Genomic DNA, 25,016 nt, shown 5'->3' with positions numbered 1-25,016 from the left:
GGAATTGTAGCTCTGTGAGGAGGTAAACTACAGTCCTCAGAATTTGGTTTTGTGGGAGATCATGCTTTAAATGTATTACGTGTACACAGCTAAAGTTGCATCCGTTGTGACACGTAGTTCAGGTGTGGTTTCACTAATTAACTGAAACATTTATATTCCTTTAATTAAAAATGGCACTGGAGGAAGATGACAACCACAAAATGTAATGGGATATGTTACATCACAAACTATAACTTAATAGCCTAAGGTCATTACAATTCAAAATTAAATAAAAATGGATCATCAAGCAATATACAGTCAACAGGTTAAACACAAATAAAGCACATGCCTCTAGTCTTTACAAGAGTGTTTTAATGTTTAAAACTCAAAATTACTTATAATACATTAAAATTAAATAAGCAGTATAAGGACCAAGCAGCCCACAATTGTTTATAATTTATGTTACACATAATATATAATATAGTGTAACGTATCATATAGTATAGAAAGTTGAAAATCCACAAATATACAAGCCAACATTGTGCAGCCCTATACATATCTACAGAGAAATAAATTCCACTGAGTTAAATAGGGGGTTGAAACCTAAATCGAGTCCAACAAAAAATCAACAAAATAACGCACTGCAATATATATATTTAAAGGGAAAGAAAAAACACAGTAATATAAAACGCTAATGCCCTATCTTTTTTTCTTTCTAATAGAAATGTTTCAGTCCATTTATTAAAGGGAATTAAGAAAGGGTCCTAGTACACAGACGTCTTTGGGAAGAAAGGACTTGTGATTTAGAGGCTACAACCGAAAAGGTCCGACCACTGCCTCTGCTGCAGAAATACACCTGCGCCCCCCAAAAATGATAAGGATAAATCCCTAAATCTAGAAGAGGAGCGTGTCAGGAAGAGAGAATCTGTACTAAACTTCTTGCGAAACTAGGCTTTGTTTTTGGTTTTTACTTGTGAAGGGATTTATTTTGGGTGTTTTTCAAGAGGGAGCCTTCAAAGACGTCCAGGCTGAAGTACCGCCAGATACCTCAACAGAGAGGCCTTCGCAAGGCTGAAAAAGCGAGGCGACCAGCGAGCCTCCTTTGTCTGCAAAAGAACTACAAAAAGCGGGAACCGTCCGCTCTTTTTTTTAAGCGCTGGATTCCTTCCCTCTCTCTCCCCCCCCAACTCCTCCCCCGCCTACCCCTACCGGCGCGCCATGGCTTTCCCAGCCGTGCGGATTGGCCGGAGCTTTCCTCGGGCTCTGATTGGCCGCGGCGCCCCTCCGCCTGCTCCCGCCTCCTGGCGCCGATAGACTCTCTGGCCTGCCTCTCCGAAACGCCTCCCCTGGATTGGACGCCGGGGAGCAGTCCCTGGAAACAGTTCCGGGAAACCCCTCGCGTTGCCGGGGTCGCTCCCGCCGTCCATGAGGGGAGGGAAGAGGAGGAGCGCGCGCCATTTGCAGCCGCTGCCTCCAAGCCGCGCCGCGCAGGTCCCGCTCCGGTGAGTCTGCCCGCCAAGGCCCGCCTGGCCGAGGAACCGGTAACCGGGGGGAGAGAAGGGATGTTGGCGGGGCGGGACAGAGGAGCGCGCGCTCTCGTAGTTGGCGGCGGCGCGCGCGGGGGGGGGGGGGAGCAGAGAGAGATGCCCAGGCCCGCGCTCTCCGAGGCGCCTTTTGTGGCCGCGGCGCGCCTGGCGGGATGCGTCTGAGCAGTGCAGGCCCCGCGCCGTCGACGTGGGGGCGGGGAAGGTAGGCCCGGCTGCGTGCGACCCCCCCCCTAGAGGGGCCTCCTCAGCTGAGTGCGGAGGGCCCTGATCCGCCGCATTCTGGGAGAGGGAGAATGGGAAAGGAAGGAGGCCTAACCCCGCTATCATGACTTGGGATGGGGAGGTAGGAATGGTGTTTAAAACCAATGCGGCGATTCCTTTCGGGTTGCCTTTTTGAGCGTGTGGCGTGTTTGTAGGGGGTTTCCATTCCTGTAGAAATGGAAATTATTGTTATTATTATTATTAGTATTATTCCTGCCTCTCCTCCTCCTCCGGTTTGCGAATTGCCGCCTTGAATGTCGTGGTCCCTAAGGGGTGTTTGCTTGGAGAGTTGAGGCCGGCGGGCATAATATTTCTCTCGGATAAGCCTTAGGCACCTTTTGAAATCCGGGAATGAGTCCCATTGGAAGCCGGCAGGGCTTTTTAAAGTTGCGGGCGAAGCTGTAACTCGGGGATCGAGCTGCAGGGCTGCATTCCTGTGCATCGCTGGCCTGCGGGAACACAGCACGGTTTTCGCTTCCGAGCAAATGTGCCTTGAGTTACTGTCCTTAAAAACAAAAACAAAAAACCACACCAATCCGCCAAATGTTCCTTTTTCTAAGGGGAGCCTGGATTCATCCCCATTTTTTATTTTTGCAAATGGAGCATATCCCTGCCCCGCCCCCAAGTACCATTTGATTTGAAACTTATCACAGTGCTTTTTTGTGGCGCTGTCAGAATCAGATTTGGTTGTGGTAAGGGTTCTTTGTTCTTTGTGAAAGACAGTGATTAATTGGGAATTCTGGTTGGTGAGAATACCATAGGAGCTGTTGACAGCTGCTGATACTTGTTTAACTTTGATGGTAGAGGAAATGGGGTGGAATGTTTTAACTGTAACAGTACTACACTTGTGAAGTTACTGTATTTGTAGCACCATCCATGGGACCTGTTGGCTAGCTAAGTTTTTTCTGCAGCATGTGCTATTTTCAGGAATTACTTCAATGTCCTGTTTAGGTATATTAGGTATATGGTCTATCCTGTGTGTGTGATAATACTTGGTTTACTCTGCCAGGTTACTTGTAATTGTAGGTATACATACCTATTTTACATAGGCAGAGACAGTGTAGAGTTTATTGTGAGTTTGTGGTGACATACAGAATCATTTGAGAGCTAAGGCTTTTATTTTTAAGTTCAGAAAATAACTGGGTTATTTCTGAAACTCTCATTGAAATCTTGATGTGAGTTAGAAGGGATTTAAAAACTCCACATACAAAGATTGCAGTTGTGCTGTGTTGTTAGCTTGTAAAAACATAGTAACTTGCTATGGAGTGGGGAAACTTGCTATGGAGTGGGGAAACTGAATAACTTTTCAGTTACAAAAAAATATACACAAATAATTTTAATGTAGTTTGCTAAACAGTAGTCCGTAACATTTTTGTCATAGCATTTTGTCATACCTATATCCTCTTTCAGAAGTTGTATAAGGGTGTCAGTAGTACTGCAGTGGTTTAAGTTATAGTTTAGCTTCTATTGTAGGTCATTATCTGTGGCTACAATCCTGCAACTCTGTACTCGATGGCCCTTGTGGTCTCTTCCAACTCTATGATTCTACTGACTCACTTTCCTGGGAATAAGCCCCATTAAACCCAGTGGGACTTGCTTCTTTATAGGATTGCACTATACATGTCTCTCATTTCTCAAATTTCAGTAGAGTCTAGTGGGCTACTCTGGTAACAATAAATCTATTTTGCTTGTTTGCCTTCTCTTGAAGTAGGATATAAAATTCCAGTGTAAGAACAATGTTGTCTGTTGGTTGTGTGCCTATTTTAATTGATTTTAACTATTGATCAAACTTTAGGATAACTTACTGTATTAAGATTTTTGCTTGGTATAAAAATAGAAACACTAAAATAGAATAAAAGTCACATTACTCTAGTGTAAAATGTTATTCTATAATCTTAGAATAAGTTTATTTCTTGAGTCATAGTCATGTCGGGAAGCAACTGAGCTGATTAGGGTCGCAGTTAAGGAAGCAACCCATGGTGAATACAGTGGGACTTGAGTGCAAACAAGTTTAGGATTGTTTTGGATGTGCCCTGTTCCTACACCAGTGCAATGAACTTGGGTGGCCCAGTTCAACACATAGAACTATAAAGCTTTGCAGCAGTTCCAAGTGCATAACAGTGTGTCTAGGAGGCATAAAATTACGGTAGTTGGCCCTCCTGCATAGGATGCTGGAATTAGGACCCTAACTGGCACTAGTGCAAGGCTACACTTTTGAAATGCGAATGAGAACTAAATGCATAAGACTAATATCCAAGTGCAGGGGCCCATAGGATAAGCAGCACATATACTCTATTCTGCACATAAGAACTCACAACATTCATGGTCAAAACAAGATTCTTCAGTATGTCTCATACAGCTGCCCTGTCCTGCTGTCATTCCACAAATCTTTGGTCTAACACATTGGAGCAGGTTGCTAGAACATAGAATAGGGTAGCAAATATATCTCACAGGGGCATTACAAAAGCCACAGAATATCAGCCAAGTACTAGTGCAAAGGAATCTTGCATGGTAAAGGGTAAAGTACCCCTGGATGGTTGTCCAGTCAAATTTGACTATGAGGTGTGGCACTCACCTCTGCTTTCAGGCCGAGGGAGCTGGTGTTTGTCTGCAGACAGCTTTTCCAGGTCATCTGGCCAGAATGACAAAACTGCTTCTGGTGCACCGTGCACAGAACACAATGACAAGTGCAAGAGTGCATGGAAACGCCGTTTGCCTTTCTGCCGCAGCAGTACCTAACTCACACTGATATGCTTTTGAACTGCCAGGTTGGCAGGAGCTGGGATAAAGCAGCAGGACCTCACCCCACTTTACACCCCAGCCTGGACTCGGTGGTTTAGACCACAGTGCCACCCCCTGTCCCTGCTCTTGCATGGAGTGATGGCTGGAGCATAAGATGCAGGTTATTTTGCCTAGGTGAAAGCAAAAAAGTAGTGTTTGGGAAGAGCCCGCAAATGTGGGGCTTTGGTAGCCAGCCATTATTTATGGTCACCTCCAACCCTGGCCCCACCCCTACCCCTCTGCACAGAGTGTCTATATGTGTGTGCTCCATCTCTGACACTACACAGTGTCATGCAGTGTAAGAGACTGAGCTTGGAATAAGGTTAATAGGTGGGAGGGTCTCACCCTTGATTTCACACTGTGCCTTAGAGGCATTCTGAGTGCCTTTAGCCTGAGTTCCAGACTTGGGGCAGCAGGAGGTAGGGTAAGTCTCTTTATCTTGCTTTGGAAGTTTAGTGGAAAGCGCAATGTGAAGTCAGAGTCTAGGGAAGATGGGTGGTTGCCATGGTAACTGCGATGAGTGAATCTGTGGACCTCTGAGCATAGCATCAGGCTTTTAGTTATATGCATTGCTGTATTTGCAGCAACCTGTGCTTGGTGGTGGTAGTAGTAATATTAGAGCAGAAGGCTGAGAAGAATAGCCTGGTAAATACCCAGTTTCTGTAATTATTTGTGTAACGAGTTAGTTTAGTTTTTAAGTTTGCCATAGTTTGGTATATTCAGAAGAAATTTTATGCCTTTTATGGAAAGGCAGAACAGAAGCTTGATAAATGTGTGAGGAAAATTCTTAACTAATTGTATTGGATCATAAACTGTGTTATTGATTTTTTTTAATCTGCATTTGTAAATTCAGTGCGAATGAGTTCATTATAGTGAGTTGTGAAGGTAAAACTCAAAAACAATAGTAGTACTGGATCATGTGAATTTGTTGATGGGTTTCGATTGCACAGGGACTGTTAGTTTATTTTTTGTTCTTCCCATCTTTCTACAGAAGGTCAGGGTGTCTTAACAGCAACTATAAAAAACAAACACGATAAAGCAATTTAAACCATCAGCTGTCTATATGAAGAACTATAATGCCATGTAGTGAAAAATAAACAGTACTGTACAGTAAAGATTTAGGCTCCATATCAACTGTGTTCCAAAAGCCTAGACATAAATGTTTTCAGTTTGGTGCCTGAATGTTATCAGCATGGTCAGGGGAGGGGGTACAATCACATTCCCTCCAGAAAGGATTTCCCTGGCCCCAAAAGCTTACTTCATGTCAAAGCTTGTATGCAGTTCTTCCACAGCTGCATGCAGAATAGAACAGTAAAATATGCAGACAAATCTTGAGTTTTGCTTATACTGTATATAATTTTCTGCTTATACTGTATATAATTTTCATGCATGAATATTTGTTAAGTAATTTGTGTAACAAACTGAACTGTGGTGAAGGTGTCATTTCCTTGGGATTGATATATTGTTGTTTTTTAATAGGTTATTTAGTACACTTACTTTCCTTCTCTTGTGACACTTAAAAGTCAGCATACATAGGATTCCCATGGAGTCTCTCATCTATCCACTGAGCCAACCCAGACTTGTTTAGTTTCAGCAAGGTTACTGCTTTGCTAATAAAGCTGTATTAGCATATTTCTAATAATGCTAATAACTAAGTAGTTCTATAAAATATGAACCAACCAGCCCCTCCCCATAAACACTCTAGACTCTCATTCCTTGTGGAACCCACACCTGTCTGCAGAAAAGCAAAGCTCTCCCCAGGAGGGCCAAGTTTCTTTTTCATTGTGCTACCACCTCTGAAGAGAAATTAGAATGGCCTTGAAGTATTTTCTAGGAATTCTATGTACATAGGGTAACTAAACTTATCTGTAAATATCTTAATCAACCAATCTTTTTATCACTAAAACATTGATAGACATGCTTGTGTCTTCTGTATTCTTTTTCAAGCCTTTGAGAGATGTACTGAAGTGCACTGAGAATCTTTATAAATGTCAGCTATATGAACATTCTCTTGGAGGAGAATGCTTTGAAACGACAGTATTTAGAATAAGAAGTAAAGGTGGTGTTAATTTTTGTTCGGGTGCTACATATCCCCATATCCCTCAAGTTGTCTTTGCTTTGGTAGTGTTGGCATTTCATTGTTGGAGATAATCAAGCCCAAGTTCCTGTGATCAGGCGAAGGGTCCCGTCTGCACTTTCTATTTAAAGCAGTATTATATCACTTTAAACAGTCACGGCTTCCTCCAAAGAATCCTGGGAAGTGTACGTTGTTAAGGATCCTGAGAGTTGTTAGTACACTTCTATTCCCTTTAGAGAGCCACAATTCACAGAGTTCTATGGGAAGAGAGGATGACTGGAGGTTGGAACTCTGTGATGGTACCAGGGGATCTCCTAAATACTCTCAGCACCCTTAATAAATTAGGAGTCTTAGGGTGAAGATGCTGTTTTTAGTGGTCTGATGCTGTTTTAAATATACAGTGGACCCTCTGGATACGGATTTAATTTGTTCCGGGGGTCTGTGCGCACCTCGAAAAATCCGTAACCAGAGGCACCGCTTCTGCACATGCGCATGGCGTGATAGAGCGCTTCCGCGCACGCGCGAGTGGCGAAACCCAGAAAAATACTTCCAGGTTTGCCGCTTTCGCAACCCGAAGATTACATATCCAAAGAGGTACGTAACCTAAGGGTTCACTGTATAGTGCAGATGAGGTATCTAGAAACAATGAATCTCCCAAAATGGGTTACATTTGTCCCACTAGCCTTTGCTTGGATACAATTTTCATTAGAAAAATGGCTTTGTGTGTGACGGACCTACTTTTTTGGGTGTTGTGTTCCCCGCAAAGGAAGTAACACGTGACAAAGCAGAACTGGAACCCATAAAATGCTGCATGTAGTGTGGATGTAACACTTCTAAACATGCTTTCACTTGAGGGGGGAGGGATGAGGTTTAATATAACCAGACTAAGCACTGAGAAATTCTTTGGGGAAAACTTGTAGCATCATAATCCCGTGTTCAGGGTGCAGTATTTGCTAAGAAGCAACTGGTCTTAATTCTTTGTGGGGTTTTGTCTCTTCATGCACCACTGCTGCTTTTCATGTAAGTGCAGAGGTATTAAGGAGCAACCTCAATAAACTAGAAGGCCTCGGTTTTGTGGATCACCAAAACAGTTTTGTTCAGCTTGAAAGCTTATTGTGCTTTTGGTCTTAAAGTAGGACATGTGCTCAAAAACATGCAGTAGCAAAAATTTCAGGGATTTTATACAGTCTGTAGTAGAAAGGAGTGTGGTGGCATCTGCTACAAAAATGGAATAGTGTACCAGTTATTCTGCACAAGCTACAGTATGGTCATAGCCCATTAAAGTATTCATTGACCTTGAACTAAAATGTTTTGATGGCAAAACTTCTGGAGTGGGACATCTTTTGTCTTGCTTTTGATACATTAATTGTATTGCATGCTTTTAATTGGATGATTATCTTAAAGTTGTATCTAGTATTTGAAGGACTAGTTTTAGTGTTCTGCACTTAAAACGTTTTTAAAAAATCTTTGTTTCATATGTCTTACTGAGTTTTCTGGTGAAATCAAGATTGCTTTGCCTCTGCTAATATGGCACTGTCAACCAGCCCTCTTCCTTAAGTAGTTGTTTATATCACCTGTGCTGTCATGCCTGAATATTAAGCACCAGTTTGTAATCAGACACATAAAATAAGTTGGCAAAATACCTCAGTATTTGTTTGAGAAGATAGTGCTACTTTTTTTTATTCATATCTCTGCAGTCTTCTTATTGACTTTCGCATCAAGTCTTTCTCACTGATATGGAAAATTGAAGGTGCTGCCTTTCATTTAAACCTTTCATTTAAACTCTAATATCTGGAATAACATGCTGTGCTATGATATGCAGAATTTAATACAAGTTCATCTTGCTGGTATGTGACATGCAATTCGTTTATCGATTGTTCCACTTGTGCAAAACCTAATGTGGCATGTTGTTTTTTATTTTATTTTTAAAAGTGTTCTGGCAACTAGTGTACATGAAAGCAGCATGGCTTCTCTTATGTAACAGGATTTGAAGGAAGGTATGGAAATAAGCCAGAAAACTATGGGAAAGATGGAAAGCAAGTATTGACATTTGCATATTAAGCTGCCCTGTAGGCCTCTGTATTAAGCACATTGACTTAAAATCTTTTTGAGACCAGGGTAATAATGGCAGATGTTCATGCATTTCAGTATACTCCCCACCACTAAGATCACAGAAATTAATGCCAAAATCAAAATTAGATCTGATGTACATGAAGTGCTTAAAATTGTGCGCTATTCCATGTACATGTTCCACAGTATTTAGAACTGTACTTATTTAATGTAGGTGAGCTGCATTCTAAAGGCTTTAAATAATAGGTTTAATTCAAGTCACTTGCAGCATGTTTACAAATTAGTTTAGATAAATGCATTGTCCTACAAATTAGTTATTTCTGGCTTTATGTAATATAGCTCCTGAATTTTTTCCAGCAGCATAATAAAATGGCTAATCAGGTGAATGGTAATGCGGTACAGTTAAAAGAAGAGGAAGAACCAATGGATACTTCCAGTGTAACTCACACAGAACACTACAAGACACTGATAGAGGCAGGCCTCCCACAGAAGGTGGCAGAGAGACTTGATGAAATATTTCAGACAGGTATAATATGCATTTCTTGTTTCTGATTGGTTATGAAAGTGAAGGCAAACGATTTTCAAATTTTTAGGTTTTAAAGTTGAAAAAATTTACTTGTGTTTTGTACTGTGTAGCTTTGAATGTACAGCTGCTTTCACTTCTTTGAGGTCAAATTGGGTTTGACATGTTGACAGTATCTTAGGTCATCAGGGCACTTAACTGTTTCATAGACACAAGTAAAAGTGGACATTCCAGCTTACTGAATTATAAGTTTCCTCTATAAAATAATCATTTGTTTCTACCTTTCTACCATCACCAATTTATAGTTACTGTGTTAAACACTTAATATTTCAATAGGTGCTTGGCTTATTGAGGGAAATAGCTTGCTTGCTTGACTTAGGGCTACGTTTGAATTCCAGTCTGTAAGTGAATTTCATGTTTGTCCAGCTCCTAGTGAATATTTCAGTCCATATCAGTAATTACACTGATGTGTTCAGATTAATAATTATTATTTGAATTACGTTTATCTTGCATGGAGCAAGTGGCTTATTGTGTATTCTAAAGAGAGAGAGAGAACACATGTTCTGCTTAGGGGTGTGAAATAGAAACTTCCTCTTCCTCTTTAGTATGCGTGTTGTGAATATATTTAGAAATATAAATGGAACTGCTTCATGCCCTTATCTCAAATATTTCAGTGGCAAGATCTGCTTTATCTTTCCCCCCTAAAATACTCCAAAAGTTATGTAAGGCAATTGAAAACAATACCATATCTGTCTTCTTTATGTTGATATTTTGACTCATGTGGCTGATCTGTCTTGAATGACAATCCCAATGAGTGCCTGCCAGATAGCTTTTATTTCCTTAGAGAGACACTTCTCTAAGGCGGTGCTATATGATGATGTACACTTAGTGGCTTGAGTGTAGGTGTCTGAGAAATGCATGTACAGAATTTTAGAATGTGTTGCAACTGAGGTTGTGTCATGAGGAGTTTGACATTTATCTAAACTTGTTAAAACATTTTACTACCTAGTATTCAACAATATTGGTACAACTATCTTCATGGTTAAACTTGCCCCACTGGTGTCCGTTAGTAGTGTTCGCTACAACTAATTTTATAATTAAACTTGGGGCTGAACTTCATTACTTTTAAAACCTCTGCTGAGTTTTGTCCCAGTACAAAATATGCCTTCCAATATGCAGGATCAATTCTGAAATGCAGTCTTTGTGCACTGCTATTCTGTGTGATAGAGAATAAAGATGTTTTCAGTGCTCTTTAAAATCCTGAAGTATTCAAAACACTCTGGATAGTTATTGGAAGTTGGTACAAATATCTCAGCACCTTACCATTTAATACTGATGGAATTAGAAATTTTCTACATTTTTCATAAACTTCTATTAACTTTAATGTAAAAGAAAGTACTTTATGCTTCAGAACTGGTCCTACTGTATGTGGGTCTGCACCTGTAAGCTTAAAATTAGTGTACTTGATGTACATAACAGGGCTTGAAATAATGTCACTGGCTGGAAAGTTGTGGCAAAATGGTATTTATCTGTAGTAAAAAACATTCATTGTAATCTCCTTTTTATAGAAATGGGGATAATTTTTCACTTTAGTTTTTTTTGAAGGGGAGAAGTTGGTTTTATAGGTTGCTTGAATAGCTGCTGTAGCACAACTGTTGTTAGATTATGTAGTGTTTATGCATCGTTTGTAATGGCTCCATCTTAAAGAAATATCCTAAAAGGGAATGTGAGCCAGAGTTCATTGTTTCAAACCCTGATATGTAGTGTTGCTTTGCGCAGCAGAATATCCACACAGTTCCTCAAACAATTTTGTTTCTGGATATAACTTTTTAGTTTGCCGTAGTTACCTTGATGTACTGAGCTCAAATTACTTCAAATTTAGCAAAATAAAATAGTGTTTTTGAATGAAATTGCCTCTGTATAATTAAATGGGAATCTGTAACTTTTTTCTATTTTTAATTTTTTAGGATTGGTAGCTTATGTTGATCTTGATGAGAGAGCAATAGATGCTCTTAGAGAATTTAACGAAGAAGGAGCCCTCTCTGTATTACAGCAGTTTAAGGAAAGTGACCTGTCGCATGTACAGGTAAGGTAAGAGCTCCTGTGGTGTGAAGAAATAGGTTCACAAATGTAGCATTCTTTCTAACATGACTATAACAAGCACCAACAAAGGTTGCCATACTTTTTTCTGAACTCTTCTGCACTGTGTCTTTTTGACAACCTTACCCCTCAAACACTGCATTTAGGCTGGAATCCTATGTTTCCTTAGTTGGAAGGAAATCCCATTCAACTCTGTGGGGCTTACTGCTGAGTAGACATGTATAGGGCTGCACTGTTAAAGTCTAGAGTTGCATGCGTGTAAAAAGACTCTCATATTCAGAGTCCTTGGCCTGATGTGGTGTTCAATGGAGTGGTTGTTTGTGTTAAATAAATTGTACAAAGTGATTTATTTTTTTTAAAACACTCTACTTAGTTCTGTCAAAAGTTGCAGCAGTTGAGTGTTATGCAAGGTTCAATGGCTTCAGGTTTCTTTTTATGCCTTCCTCTTGAATGATGTCATAAATTGTATCTGCAGAACAAAAGTGCATTTTTATGTGGAGTTATGAAGACTTACAGACAGAGAGAGAAACAAGGAAGCAAAGTACAAGAATCAACAAAGGGGCCAGATGAAGCAAAGATTAAGGTAATGTATACGTATGCTGAGTGTACAGGGGAACAGATAAAGGTTCTTCTGAACTTCTATGTGGATATTTCTGTATTTAAATAATTAATTGCATTGTTCTGATGTTGCTTTAAGGACTTGTACTGGAGGAAAGAATCGTATTGAGGGGGGGAGGGCTTGTATGACATGAAATAAATAGTTAAAATCACGAGTGTTGCAAATGCGTAATAGCAAAAGAGCCCTATCTATATATAGGAGAGAAACGTGCCTCCATTATTATAATTATTATATATTTATTAATTTATACCCCACCCTTTTCCCTGACAGGGACTCGATGGCCGCTTCTTTCCTCAATCACTTTAGCATGTGCAAGCTACCTCTTTCTCCTGGGAGAAAGAGGCAGCCCTCCCCCACCTGTCCATGCAAAGGCGGCAGCGGCTGATGCAGGCGCACGGACGGAGCATTTGTGAGCCTTCCTCAGTTGCCTTAGAACGGGTGGGAGCTGGAGGAGGAGGCGACTTCGCCCTGCTCCTTGCATGGTTGGGTTCCTTCCTCCATGCGCCGTGCACTGGAAGAGGTGGCTGCGGTTTTGGAAGAGGCAGAAGCTGTGCACAGTGACACTAATTGTCTCTGTGGCTGGCAACTGCCTTCCTCCTCCCCGCCTTCTTTCCAACATCGTAATATACCACCATATCACAATGTTTAGCTGTCGCTGTATTACGACGATGGCAAGCAGGTATTACCCAGCCCTAGTCATTAATTTCAGTAAGCCTACTCTGAGTAGTACTTAGTTGGATACAATGCCTAGTCTGTGGTCCCAATAAGCAGCAAGAGGAAGAGCACTTCATTTAGCTGGGTGCAGCACCGAGTTCGCGTGGCGACACAAGAATGGTCCTTCTCTGCAGTGGTTCCCCGTCTATGGAATGCTCTCCCCAGGGAAGATCGCCTGGCGCCTTCATTATACACCTTTAGGTGTCAGGCAAAAATGTTCCTTTTTAACCAGGCCTGAGAGCCAGCATGGTGTAGTGGTTAAGAGCAGTGGACTTGTAATCTGGTGAACCGGGTTCGCTTCCCTGCTCCTCCACATGCAGTTGTTGGGTCACCTTGGACTAGTCACACTTCTCTGAAGTCTCTCGGCCTCACTCACCTCACAGAGTGTTTGTTGTGGGGGAAGAAGGGAAAGAAGATTGTTAGCCACTTTGAGACTCCTTAGGGTAGTGATAAAGCAAGGATATCAAATCCAGACTCTTCTTTGGTTGATCTTATTGACATCCAACACCCTTTTAGAATGTGGCCTTTTTGTGGGGGGTTATTGGGTTACTGCTTTTGGTTTGATTTTATATGTTGTGGTCTTGTTGTGAACTGCCCTGAGACCTCGGGGTATAGGGTGGTGTATAGAATAGATACATACATAGATAGATAGAATATGCAAGAGGTTCTGTGGATGGGGCTCTTTCTGGTTTGTTTTTCTGTCTTGGTAAAGAATGTGTTGTTGAATGCCACTTGTGCGATGAAAACATCTACTTCTAATTCTTCATCCTTTATTCAGGCTTTGCTAGAGAGGACTGGTTATACTTTGGACGTGACTACAGGCCAGCGGAAGTATGGTGGCCCCCCTCCAGATACGGTCTACTCAGGATCCCAGCCTGGCATCGGCACAGAGGTTTGTATGTACATACTGCTGCGCATAAATTGCAGATACATAAAGATTGTCCTTACCAAACAATGGTTGCCTATTTCATCTAATAAGACTTAAAAACTAATCATTTAGTTTTAGCTATAATGAAAATAATTGTTAAGCTGAGTTTTCCAACCAAATTTTGACAGGAAACATTTTGAAAGCCTGTCTTTTAACTGCTGTAATATGCAGAGCTGTTGTTCATTTGGCTAACTTGTGGCCCTCCAGGTGTAATAGAAAACAGTGGTTTACTCACTGCAGCTTTGAGCTACGGTAAGCGATGAGCTCACATACTCTTCATCGCACCCCACTGCAAATAGGAGATTGAAACTTCTGCTTTCATTTTTAAACTAGCCTTGGTGCCCCGTGACAGCCCAACTTGGAACTGTGGTTTGTTTAAACTAGGGTTAGTGACAGCAAGTCAGGATCAAATTAGGTTTCAAATCCTGATCTGTTCACAAAGCAGGTGGGGAACAAATGTGGTCATTTGCCTCTATTTTCCAGCCCATAGGACTCTCCCCAGGCCACACCTCTCCCTGACTGTGTTCCATGCCCTCCCAAGTGTTTTTGCCTAGCTGGAATGAGTCCTTGAACTATGATAATTCCTCTTATTTCCCTGGATGGGAATGGAGAAATGTGTGTGTAGAAACCTCTGACTTCTACCTGACTGGAATGTAGTCTATTGTGAAGGTAAGAGTCCCATCAGTTGGACTGCCCCTATTGGCTCCTGGCCTAACCCACTTGAAAAGGTTGCTCAGAAAGGAATGTGACCCTCTGACTGAAAATGGTTCCCACCGCTGGGTTAAGTGACCAGAGTTCCACAAATTCGCCATCACAGGGAACTGTGGCTAGTTTAAAATTGAAAACAGAAGCTTTTGCTGTCCTTTTGGGTGGGAAGGAGGGGAAGTGCATAAGCCCAAGGTTGTGTAGTGGGAAACCATTGTTCCCTGTTACATCTGAACTGAGCCAGTATTTGTGTTGTGTGCAGTGATTAAAGAAAGGGTATTCCTAAAGTAGCTCTAGGTAGTGGCCCATGTGCTTAGAGCGGGAGCTTCTCTGTTCTGAGTGTTTGAAAAGGAAGATCAACCATTTTGAAATATCACCTCACACAAATCTATTGCGTTTTTCTTAATTGAATTAAGAATTATTTTTTTAAATGTCATTTACTAACAAACAAAATATTTTCTTTTCTTTTCCTCACCAGGTTTTTGTTGGTAAAATTCCTAGGGATTTGTATGAAGATGAATTGGTACCACTATTCGAGAAGGCAGGCCCAATTTGGGACCTGCGGCTCATGATGGATCCCCTCTCTGGCCAGAACAGAGGCTACGCTTTCATCACTTTCTGTAGTAAAGATGCAGCACAAGAAGCAGTCAAATTGGTAATTATTATGCTATGCTATATATCTTGGAGGATGGAATGACTTCGCTGTGGTCACAAACTGTAACTCATAGATACTTTCTTTGCAGGTGGGCTCCCATAGTATTCTAGATCACTCAGTCATGAGCTATAAATTAGCAGTTAGCTAGTTATAAACAACTAGTCATTAATTGCTGCTACTTAAGGCACTTCTCAATTTAACCATGCCATCTGATGTTAATAAGGAAAATTGCAGGATGAATCTGACTTGAGTTCTCCTTTTGGAACTTGGACACAGAGTTATTATTGAGACCTCCCTGATAGCTGTTTTTCAGCCCGGGTAAATTTTAGTTGAAAACATGAAATAGCAAGGCATCTGCAAAGGCTTGGTTAACATTTTTTGAATTATTTGCAGTTATAGGTAAGGATGGTTAGTTCCTCACTGAAGCTCCTAAAGTTTGATAGAAAAGGGACAAAATGATGGATAAAACTGGCTAAAAGAGGGGCAAGGGAAAATTAACTGATAGTTTTCTGAGTACAGAGAAGTTTTCCAAGTACAGAGAAGGGTCCCCAAGGATCTGTAATTGATCTGTAATTGATGGTATTTATCTTTCATAAATTAACTGGAGGCACAGTTAATTGGTGAGTTAGCTAAGTGTGCAGATAATAGCAAATTAGGATTTTACCAATCGGGCACTAACACAATCCTAAACTAGTCTACTCAGAAGTAAGTTCCTTTGAGTTCAGTAGGACTTACTCTCAGTAGGACCTACTCTCAAGTAAGTACCAATTGGATTGTTCCATAAAAAGCTCTCTTCAAACAGAGCAGAAGCTGAAATGCTATGTAAGAGCATCTTGAGTGATGTACTGAGTGGGTAAATGGGAATACTAACTTCGCTGATACACTAATGGATTGTAAATTGTTGGTAACAGCCTAAAAAAACCCTTCTTAAGGAGAAAGCTTACTGAAAATGTTAGTGTGTACCAGCAGCGATAAAGGAAAATTCACACTTGGGAAATGGATTGAAAATAAAATGGAAGTATAATAGTGATGACTTTATATAAGTTCTGGGGTGTTCACTGTCATAAAAATCTCCCGAGTCCAGGCTGCTTGATCTGAAAAAGGATGTTTTATCGATAGTGAAGTAACAGTAGATGATGTGCTTAGGAATGGAGTGTCTTCCTTTTGAAGATAACCTTCAGAGCTACATTACAGTGAATTGTACTAACATGCACAGCTCTTTAATAGAGACATTTATGAATAACAATGACCATGATAGCTAAGAATCTAACCTCCATGTTCAGAATCAGTGTATCCCTGAGTACCAGGTACTGGGATGAAACAGGAGATTTGTGCATGTGAGCTTCTCAGACATCTAGCCTGAAGTTTGTGAGGCTGGATTTAGCATTCTAAACCTGAGAAGTCTCTTTAGACAGTGTATTTTGAGCTGGCAAATGCCTATTATTGGGAAATGAGCTAGATTACTGGAAACCTTAAATCTTTCCAAAGTGGGATGCAGGTATGAAGCTTTTTTTGTAGTAGATAGCATTTTATTTTGAGATCTTCCCCACTAGAGCAGGTGGAGAGTTTGTTGATCTGTGTACCATTAAATTGGAACTTTAAGATGAGTGTTCAGCTTAACGTTCTTTTCAGTGTGACAACTATGAAATCCGTCCTGGTAAACACCTTGGCGTATGCATCTCTGTGGCAAACAACAGGCTGTTCGTTGGATCAATTCCAAAGAACAAGACCAAGGAAAACATACTAGAAGAGTTCAGCAAAGTTACAGGTAAGGAGTTGAGCATATGACGTGTTGTAAGGCATTAGCATTTCACTCATGAAACAAGCAGACTAGTGTTGATAATAAACATGCCTGTTAAGACTCTGAATTTATTTAGTACAGTTTTATCCTCTATCTTTCAGAATATAAACCCTTCCAAGGCACCACTTAAAATGCACACACCAAACAATATTAACCTATGAAACACCACCCAGTTCCTTTTCATAGGGCCTGAATGGTATCCAGCTTGAAGTGGCTGTGCAGTTAAATTGCATTTTACTTGAACTTGCAGCAGACATTTTGCAGGAGTCGCAGGCACTCATTTGGACTTGGGAATCATAGAATCATAGAGTTGGAAGAGACCACAAGGGCCATCGAGTCCAACCCCCTGCCAAGCAGGAAACACCATCAGAGCACTCCTGACATATCGTTGTCAAGCCTCAATCAAGGGAATTTCAGAGTGTTTGAAGTCTAATGAAAATTGAGGTCTTTGAGAGGGTTGCAGGCTGGTCTTGCTTCTCTCTCTTAACCCTAGGACCACTGGTACTTATTTAAAACAAGTTTGCTTCCCCCCTCCTTTCCGCTTCCATTGACTTAAAATAACTGGGAAGGGAGAAGGTGGCAAGGGGAGAATCGATACATTTGGGTGCCAGTGCTTTCCCACTTTTAGAGGAAGTGATGTGCTGTACCAGGTGCTTCTTTGCCTTCCTGCAATGGCCAGAAGTGGTTTTGATAAGGTGGGGAAGCTTCCAAGTAGCAAAGGAGGGGTGAGAGTGTGCAAGGAGTGGGGTGTACAATATTGAACATCCAAGTTCAAATCCAGTCAGGACTGGTGATCCCTTGAATGCATGTTGAGGTCATCTATGGTAAAAATGAGTCTCCCTGTGGCAGCAAAATGAGAATGTCAGTACCATTTGCAGGGCTGTCTTAAGCATATGCGATGCCGGGATGCAAAGATCTGCCTGGCACTCCCACCCCCCAGGTTGCCCAGTCCCAAGTGTGCAGGAGGGCGGAGCCAGCCGGCCACCTCAGCGTCTCACTGGCTCGGTCGCCCCCCGGACTCAACTCTTGGGCCCCAGACTCTTGGCCTGGCGCCCCTGAGTGCCTGGGTGCCCCACACCCCTAGCGCCTATGGGTAAGACGGCCCTGACTATTTGGAGCGCTGCCATTTCATGGCGTTAGATTTGGTAGATGGTGTCATCTTTATGGTCATTGGTGCAGACCTTGCAACCTGGGAGGCCATATAAAAGAAGAGGAATGGCAGCCCTGGATCAGATTTTGAGTGCTGGGCAAAGAAACATTACTTCTACCATCTCCTCATGCTAGAAGTAAGTTTATGTTCAAAAGTCGATGGAGCCAGTGCCTAGAGAAGGGAGAACTTAATTGTGTGTGTATTCTGGCACTGCATCATTTGAGTGTGCTGAAGACTTGATCTGCTTATGCTGAAGCTTCTGCATTCCAGTTCGCATTTCAAGCCAGAAATAGGCTTCTGTGTTACATCCAGGTGTCTTGTTCTTACAGAGGGTTTAGTGGATGTAATCTTGTATCACCAACCTGATGATAAAAAGAAGAATCGGGGATTCTGCTTCCTGGAATACGAGGATCACAAATCAGCTGCTCAAGCTCGGCGTCGGCTGATGAGTGGGAAAGTAAAAGTCTGGGGAAACGTCGTTACTGTGGAATGGGCTGACCCTGTAGAGGAACCAGATCCAGAAGTCATGGCAAAGGTAATAGAGCAAAGGCTGTACTGCTGAAGTGACTAACTCCAGATTGGGACACAGATCCCATCCCCCAAGATCTCACAAATTTGGGGGGGGGGGGGCGCGCAAGAAAAAGGAAATAAAAAAGACACTATGCTTGGGTGGGTGGACCCCAGCACCCTGATGGGGATACGAATTGCCTTCTCCCCAGTCATCGGATCAATCATTTGATGAGCCTGGAGGGGCCAATAACACATCCCCCTAAGCTGATTGGCGTGCATCAACTGAGGTGTGGGGGACAACGCCCATCACTGACCTGGACACCCCAGAGGGTTTGGCCAAGAATGAACATGCAGCCCTTTGAGCCAAAAGTAGTTTGCCATTACAGTAGGGTGGCCATGTCTGCGATGATACTTTGCCTTTCCCCCTCCCTGGGGTGTAAGAATTACTGAAGTATACAATTCCAGGTACATCCATGCTTTTCCTCCACCTGGCAGTAGGGTTAATGTACTGATGCTGGTCAATGCCATCCGTTCCCTGGGAATCTTACAAAAAATAAGCAACATGGAATTGTGCCTGTATCTCTTAAATGAAATCTTGAAAGTAAAAGTTGATGGGGGCCTAATTCAGAAGCCAACACTGAAACATGCTGTCAGGGAAGAGTTAGAAGTTTCCAGTTTCTCAGAGGGAGAAAGCATTCCCCAAGGGGGGGAGGGGAGCAGTGAATCTAATAGAAGGGAGCAAGAGGAACAACAGGGAGGGACCGGCTGTTCCCAGGAAAGGCAAGGGTTAAGTTCTAGCTCAGATTCGGAGGAGGGGAGATACAAGCCAGCTCTAGCCAGGAGGTTAGAAAAAAGAGCGGGAAAACAAAGGGAAGGGCGCGTTCGCCATTTTGAGGGTGGCTGGTCATGGAGAAGCAGAGCTCAGAAGGTATCTGAAAGAAGTGACTCTGAGGAATAATATTTAAGAACTGTTTATAAGATTATTTTGTTAATACACAATAAAAAGTTATAAAAGAACAAGAAGCGTTTGTGTGGTGATCTGAAGAGGACAACGACCAGGCCTGACACATGCTGTCAGTGGTCCATGTTGTTAGTTGCTGTTTCAGTTTTAGTGATAAAATTAACGCCTCTTGTGATACAGAGATAAAGCCATCTTTTCCTGGATGGTTATTTAGTGCACTCTTGCATCTGAGCAAGCATGTATTGTAAGAGTTACTGGATTTCTAAAGCTGATATCAAAATCCCACCCCCTTTTTTAACAGGTGAAAGTTTTATTTGTGAGAAACCTGGCCACTACAGTGACGGAAGAAATACTGGAGAAATCCTTTTCAGAATTTGGAAAGCTGGAAAGAGTGAAGAAATTAAAAGACTATGCTTTTGTTCATTTTGAAGATAGGGGGGCAGCGGTCAAGGTAGGTATGCACAATTTCATTATCTAGGCCAGTGGGTGGGGAACAGTCCCTGATTATGCCTGGCAAGGGTCTTCTTTCAGCCTGTGAGGTCGTTTCCCCAAGCCACGCCCACCTGCCCAGCACATGAGGTCATATATAACATTAAGTGCACTGTAGATGAAAACAAAGCTCCCAGCCAAAACTGGAGTTTGCTGTTCCTTTCCCTGTTTCAGACTGCATGGGCAAAGGAAAACTCTTCATTTGATGTCGTGGTGATGCATACAGACCTACGTTATGCAGCAAAATGGTAGTTGCAGTCAGCTTTTGCAGTCAGCTTCTACCTGACTTCTCCCTCCCGCTACAGCCTGTACCTCACATCTCATGCCTTTCTTGAGCCTCTTTCCTAACTTCAGGAGATGTTTTTCAGGGCATAATGGCAGGAGGAGTACAAGCATGGTATTGGATGCAATCCAACGTATATGCTTTGAACCCCCTAAAAATGCTCTATAAATGCTGAATATTGTAATTGGTTCATCTAGTCTGATACTTTCCATTTAAATCTTCTTGCTCTCCCCCCCCCCCCGCCCCCGCCCCCGTACGTTGGAAAGGTTTTACCAGTGCATTGTTCACATTGCATATGTTAAACAGCATATGCTGCCCTGTATTAAAAAAGTTCTCTCCCCTCCCACTAAAGAGCCCCAATCTTTTCGTCCCGCTTCATCTTCGGTGGTACCTTGGTTCTCAAACTTAATCCGTTCTGGAAGTCTGTTCCAAAACCAAGGCGTGCTTTCCCATAGAAAGTAATGCAAAATGGATTAATCTGTTCCAGACTTTTAAAAACAACCCCTAAAACATCAATTTAACATGAGTTTTACTAGATAACGAGACCATTGATCCATAAAATGAAAGCAATAAACAATGTATTGCAGTCACACAATCAATCAGTAGCTGAACTGGGTTCCACACAGTCACAAAAACAAAGAGCCACAAAAACAAAAATGTAAAATAAAGAGCAAAACAGACAGACCTCAGCGTAACGCTCAAAACGGAAGCGTGGCACTCAAAATGGAGCATGTTCGGCTTCTGAAATAAGTTCGCAAACCAGAACACTTACTGGTACTTCCGGGTTTGCAGTATTTGGGTTCCAAGGCGTTTGAGAACCAAGGTACCACTGTATTTGCTTTCCAGACTTCTCCTTCTTTAAAAGCAGCTCAAGCAAGAAAAAGTGTTTCTCACTGTGAAACACAAATGGAGACTGTCTTATCTTCCTTCCAGAAAGGGTATTCAGCCTTCGGTCCAATGCCCTGTTTTAAAACAAAGAGCTAGTAGTAGCTCTTCATTGTTACAGAAGTCTCTCCTACACCAGAGTAGACACACAGGTGTTCTGTTCTTGTCCCAGGCAAATTTAAAGCGATTCACTTCATAAAACATTCAGTATGTAAATATGCATTGTGTTGAAATGGAATTACTATGGACATGAGAATATCAGAACTTAGAAGAGTGGAAAGGTGGGAAATCCTGAAGGATTCTTCTCTGTAGAATGGAATTTAAACTTCTTTCCCCTTCCAAACAGGCCATGAACGAAATGAATGGAAAAGAGATAGAGGGGGAAGAAATTGAAATAGTATTAGCTAAGCCTCCAGATAAGAAAAGGAAAGAACGCCAGGCTGCCAGACAAGCCTCCAGAAGTACTGCGTGAGTGTTAACCTCATTAACTGTACCGTAGCTCAAAGACGGGAGTTTCTGTCTGATAGCAACATAATAAAAATCTACTTTAATCTGGCATGCTGAACTCCGCTTGAACTTTTAAATTGAGAAAGCAGCATGAACTAATGCTAATGCTTTTTTCCTGCTCACTAGGTACGAAGATTATTATTACTATCCTCCACCTCGTATGCCACCTCCAATTAGAGGCCGAGGGCGTGGAGGGAGAGGCGGCTATGGCTATCCCCCAGATTACTATGGCTATGAAGATTATTATGATGATTACTATGGCTATGACTATCATGACTACCGTGGTGGCTATGAAGATCCTTACTACGGCTATGATGATGGCTATGCTATAAGAGGAAGAGGAGGAGGAAGGGGTGGGCGAGGCGCACCTCCACCACCTAGGGGGCGGGGAGCACCACCACCAAGAGGTAGAGCTGGCTATTCCCAGAGGGGGGCACCAATGGGACCACCAAGAGGAGCCAGGGGTGGGAGAGGGGGTCCTGCCCAGCAGCAGAGAGGACGTGGTGCTCGTGGAGCCAGGGGCAACCGTGGGGGCAACGTGGGAGGCAAGAGAAAGGCTGATGGGTACAACCAACCGGATTCCAAGCGCCGCCAGACCAACAACCAGCAGAACTGGGGCTCCCAACCCATCGCTCAGCAGCCGCTTCAGCAAGGTGGTGACTATGCCGGTAACTATGGTTACAATAATGACAACCAGGAATTTTATCAGGATACGTATGGGCAACAGTGGAAGTAAGACAAATAAGGAGGGCGTGGGAATATTGGAAAGATAGAATTTGGCTATAGCTCTACATCCTTCCAAAAATTAATGTTTCATCCTTCAGTAGTGATTGGCTGCCATTTGTATTGGGCTGAAGAATCACTCTATTGTGTATATACTCAAGTCTTTTATTATTTTTTTCTTTTCTCATAAATGCACTTGGACATTACTGAGCTTGCAGAATTCCCAAACACAGTTTTGGGAGACAGTGCTTTTTATCGTTTTAGGCTTCATTTTAGCAGTTTATCAGCAGGATGGGCGACACTGTTAAATCATGATTTTGCAGACCTTCTGTTTTTGGACAGTTTCATTTTTTCCTTTTTCTTTTTTGGATTTGGAATAGACTACATAGGCATATGCTGTACATAAAGTAAAGCTAGTACTTTGTCTCCGTAGTTTTAAGAAATTAAAACAAAATTAAGTTTTCTTGTATTGAAAATAACATGACTGTATGTTTTGCATTCCTAGAAGTAGGTTAACTGTGTTTTTAAATTGTTATAACTTCACACCTTTTTGAAAATCTGCCCTACAAAATTTGTTTGGCCTAAACGTCAAATCCGTGGCAATTTGTTCCTTGATGTGATTGTATTTCCAATTTCTTCTTGTTCATGTAAGATTTCAATAAAACTCAAAAATCTATTCAAAACATTACCTATTTCAAATTCAATTGTGTCCTAAAACATTTTATTGGTAATTCTTGCAAGAAACATCTTTTTTTAGATATAAAAAAACTGCCTATGTGAGTGATCAAATTCATGCAAATTTCTTGCAATTTCCAACATCTGGCACTTGTGGCATATGAGTCAGAGCTAGGTCTAATCATAGCATCAAATTGAAATTTCATAATTGTTAATCTAATCTAGTTGCATTTAACTTTCAATTGGTTGCTTTCTTAACAGCTTCAAGTACATTTGTAAACTTGTGCAAATTGTTTTTAGTCATATGATTTTAAGTCCCACTGTCTGGATATATGAGAAGTTTCATGTAGGAAGGCAGTCAATAAACTTATCCTGTTTTTATGCTACTAATATGGATAACATCTAATGACTTCAACTCAATTTGATAGTGTGCAAACATAAAAACAGACAATTATGTGCTCAATTTTAATGTTGTTTTTGTTTGCTTTGAACAAAGATATGAGAATGGTTGTAAATTCTTACAAAGTACAGTGAAAATGTAAATAAATATTTTATGCTCTAGATAACAGAATTGCTAATTTGATTATAATAATAGATTTTACACCCTTCTGAATGAATGATTTAAAGCTCAAATTTCCATTGATTTGAGATATCTTCAGAATCTAAAGAACTTTTTGTACAAACTATTTTTGCCATATTTTTAATATTCATTTGACTCTCAATTTATGATGTTTTACCTGTTTGCATCTTTTGCACTGTGCTAAACTGCAGTGAAGTACATTTGCATTCTAGGAAATAAATTCAAAGGTCTTAAATTTACAGATCAGATTGGCCAACTTGAAAATCCATAATAAATAATTAGCCCCTAATTTATGAGTTTGCCTTTGATTAGAACATAGTGAAAAATAACAAGTCATTGGGAGAGAACAAGCTGCTTGTCTGAACCTCCATTAGTATTATCTGTTTGACAGAATTACATTGTTGTGCGAACAGCGTTCGTTCTTCCTACAATTTTGTATGCTGTGAGTCAGGAAGATAATTTTCATGGGTTTGTAGCTCTTGACTCATTGAGGAAGGAGAACCTTGTAAAAATGGCTTTTCAATCCAGCCAGATATTTGGGGTACTATGGTAACAGTAATTGACCATGGTTCTGATAATAGAAAAAATCCTGTAGCTCTTGGTCATATAATATGTCTTTGTTTTGTCTGAGTAAAGCTGCAGGATTTGTCTTGTGAAGCTTATCTGGCTTTTAAGGTCTAGTAGAAGTGGCTGGCTTTCTAATACCTAAATCACAAACACACACACTCATCCAAGTGCTTGACAATCAACTCCACAGCTTAACACTATTTGGTGAAACCAAATTTGAGCCAATTTAAAATACTTGCCCATGTCCTAAAGGGCTTTAAAGTTATCCTTTATGATGGAGCATACACAAGGACTGCCAAGAGAGGTAAAAAGCAATTTTGTATTGATGTGAAAATGTCTATGTCAGAATCTAGAAAGATTTGGAAATGTAACACACACATGTGCTTGTGCATAATGAGGAATCTTGTGATGTGTTTGTTAATCTTGCCCAAACGCCAAGTCTGTAAAATTCTTATATCCAAAATGCAACTAAATTCTGGAAGTTCTTTCAAGTAGCAAATTCTGCATACAAAATTAGCCATCCTACCTGTCCGCAAACATCTGTTATAAATTCCATCTTTAAAGACAGCAGTATTGTCCAGATATCTTAGTGGTATGTATATGCTATGAAGAGGACAATTGTGTTTCAAATTAAATACAGAACACAATCTAATTAGACATTCATGGCTTTAAGAAACTTTGCTTCACAAAAAAATTTAAATATAAAAAACGCACTCCAAAATATATTTTGCTTCATCTGTGCCTTGACCTTTTATTCAGCAAAGCAATTCAGAGGGACAAAAACCCTGTCACAGAAGAATATCAATCCTTTGTTCTTCAAGGTGGGGACGGAATCATGAAATGGAATTCAATATTTGATCACTCATTTATAGCAGTTGCTTCAATGTCTCTATTGATACAAAGGTGACTTTGAAAAAAATAATGAT

General features: G+C 41.2%; 1 protein-coding gene across 6 annotated transcripts; it reads left to right on the top strand.

Annotated features, from left to right (window-relative positions):
• The first annotated feature begins 1,355 nt into the window (after nucleotides 1-1,355).
• Nucleotides 1,356-22,953, top strand: HNRNPR (heterogeneous nuclear ribonucleoprotein R). Of its 6 annotated transcripts, XM_053398434.1 has the most exons (12): nucleotides 1,379-1,481; nucleotides 8,343-8,492; nucleotides 9,076-9,241; nucleotides 11,206-11,324; nucleotides 11,814-11,921; nucleotides 13,450-13,563; nucleotides 14,783-14,959; nucleotides 16,592-16,727; nucleotides 18,240-18,445; nucleotides 19,683-19,832; nucleotides 21,385-21,506; nucleotides 21,672-22,953. In XM_053398434.1, exons 3-12 carry the CDS (start codon nucleotides 9,085-9,087, stop codon nucleotides 22,279-22,281), a joined length of 1,899 nt encoding a protein of 632 aa, XP_053254409.1. In that variant the 5' UTR covers nucleotides 1,379-1,481; nucleotides 8,343-8,492; nucleotides 9,076-9,084; the 3' UTR covers nucleotides 22,282-22,953. The 6 variants fall into 6 exon arrangements, with proteins under 6 accessions (XP_053254407.1, XP_053254411.1, XP_053254410.1 ...); XM_053398432.1 differs by lacking the exon at nucleotides 8,343-8,492 and having other exon boundaries at nucleotides 1,356-1,481; XM_053398433.1 differs by lacking the exon at nucleotides 8,343-8,492 and having other exon boundaries at nucleotides 1,370-1,481; nucleotides 9,073-9,241.
• The last annotated feature ends 2,063 nt before the right edge of the window (nucleotides 22,954-25,016 follow it).

The sequence above is a fragment of the Podarcis raffonei genome, chromosome 8 (genome assembly GCF_027172205.1).
Source record: "Podarcis raffonei isolate rPodRaf1 chromosome 8, rPodRaf1.pri, whole genome shotgun sequence".
NCBI lineage: Eukaryota > Metazoa > Chordata > Lepidosauria > Squamata > Lacertidae > Podarcis > Podarcis raffonei.
This window is presented reverse-complemented; position numbering and strand designations above follow the sequence as displayed.

Coding starts and splice junctions, on each gene's coding strand:
- HNRNPR (XM_053398432.1), top strand. CDS start 9,085: ATGGCTAATCAGGTGAATGGTAATGCGGTACAGTTAAAAGAAGAGGAA. Junction 11,922..13,449: donor CAGATGAAGCAAAGATTAAG/GTAATGTATACG, acceptor TCCTTTATTCAG/GCTTTGCTAGAGAGGACTGG. Junction 14,960..16,591: donor CACAAGAAGCAGTCAAATTG/GTAATTATTATG, acceptor CGTTCTTTTCAG/TGTGACAACTATGAAATCCG.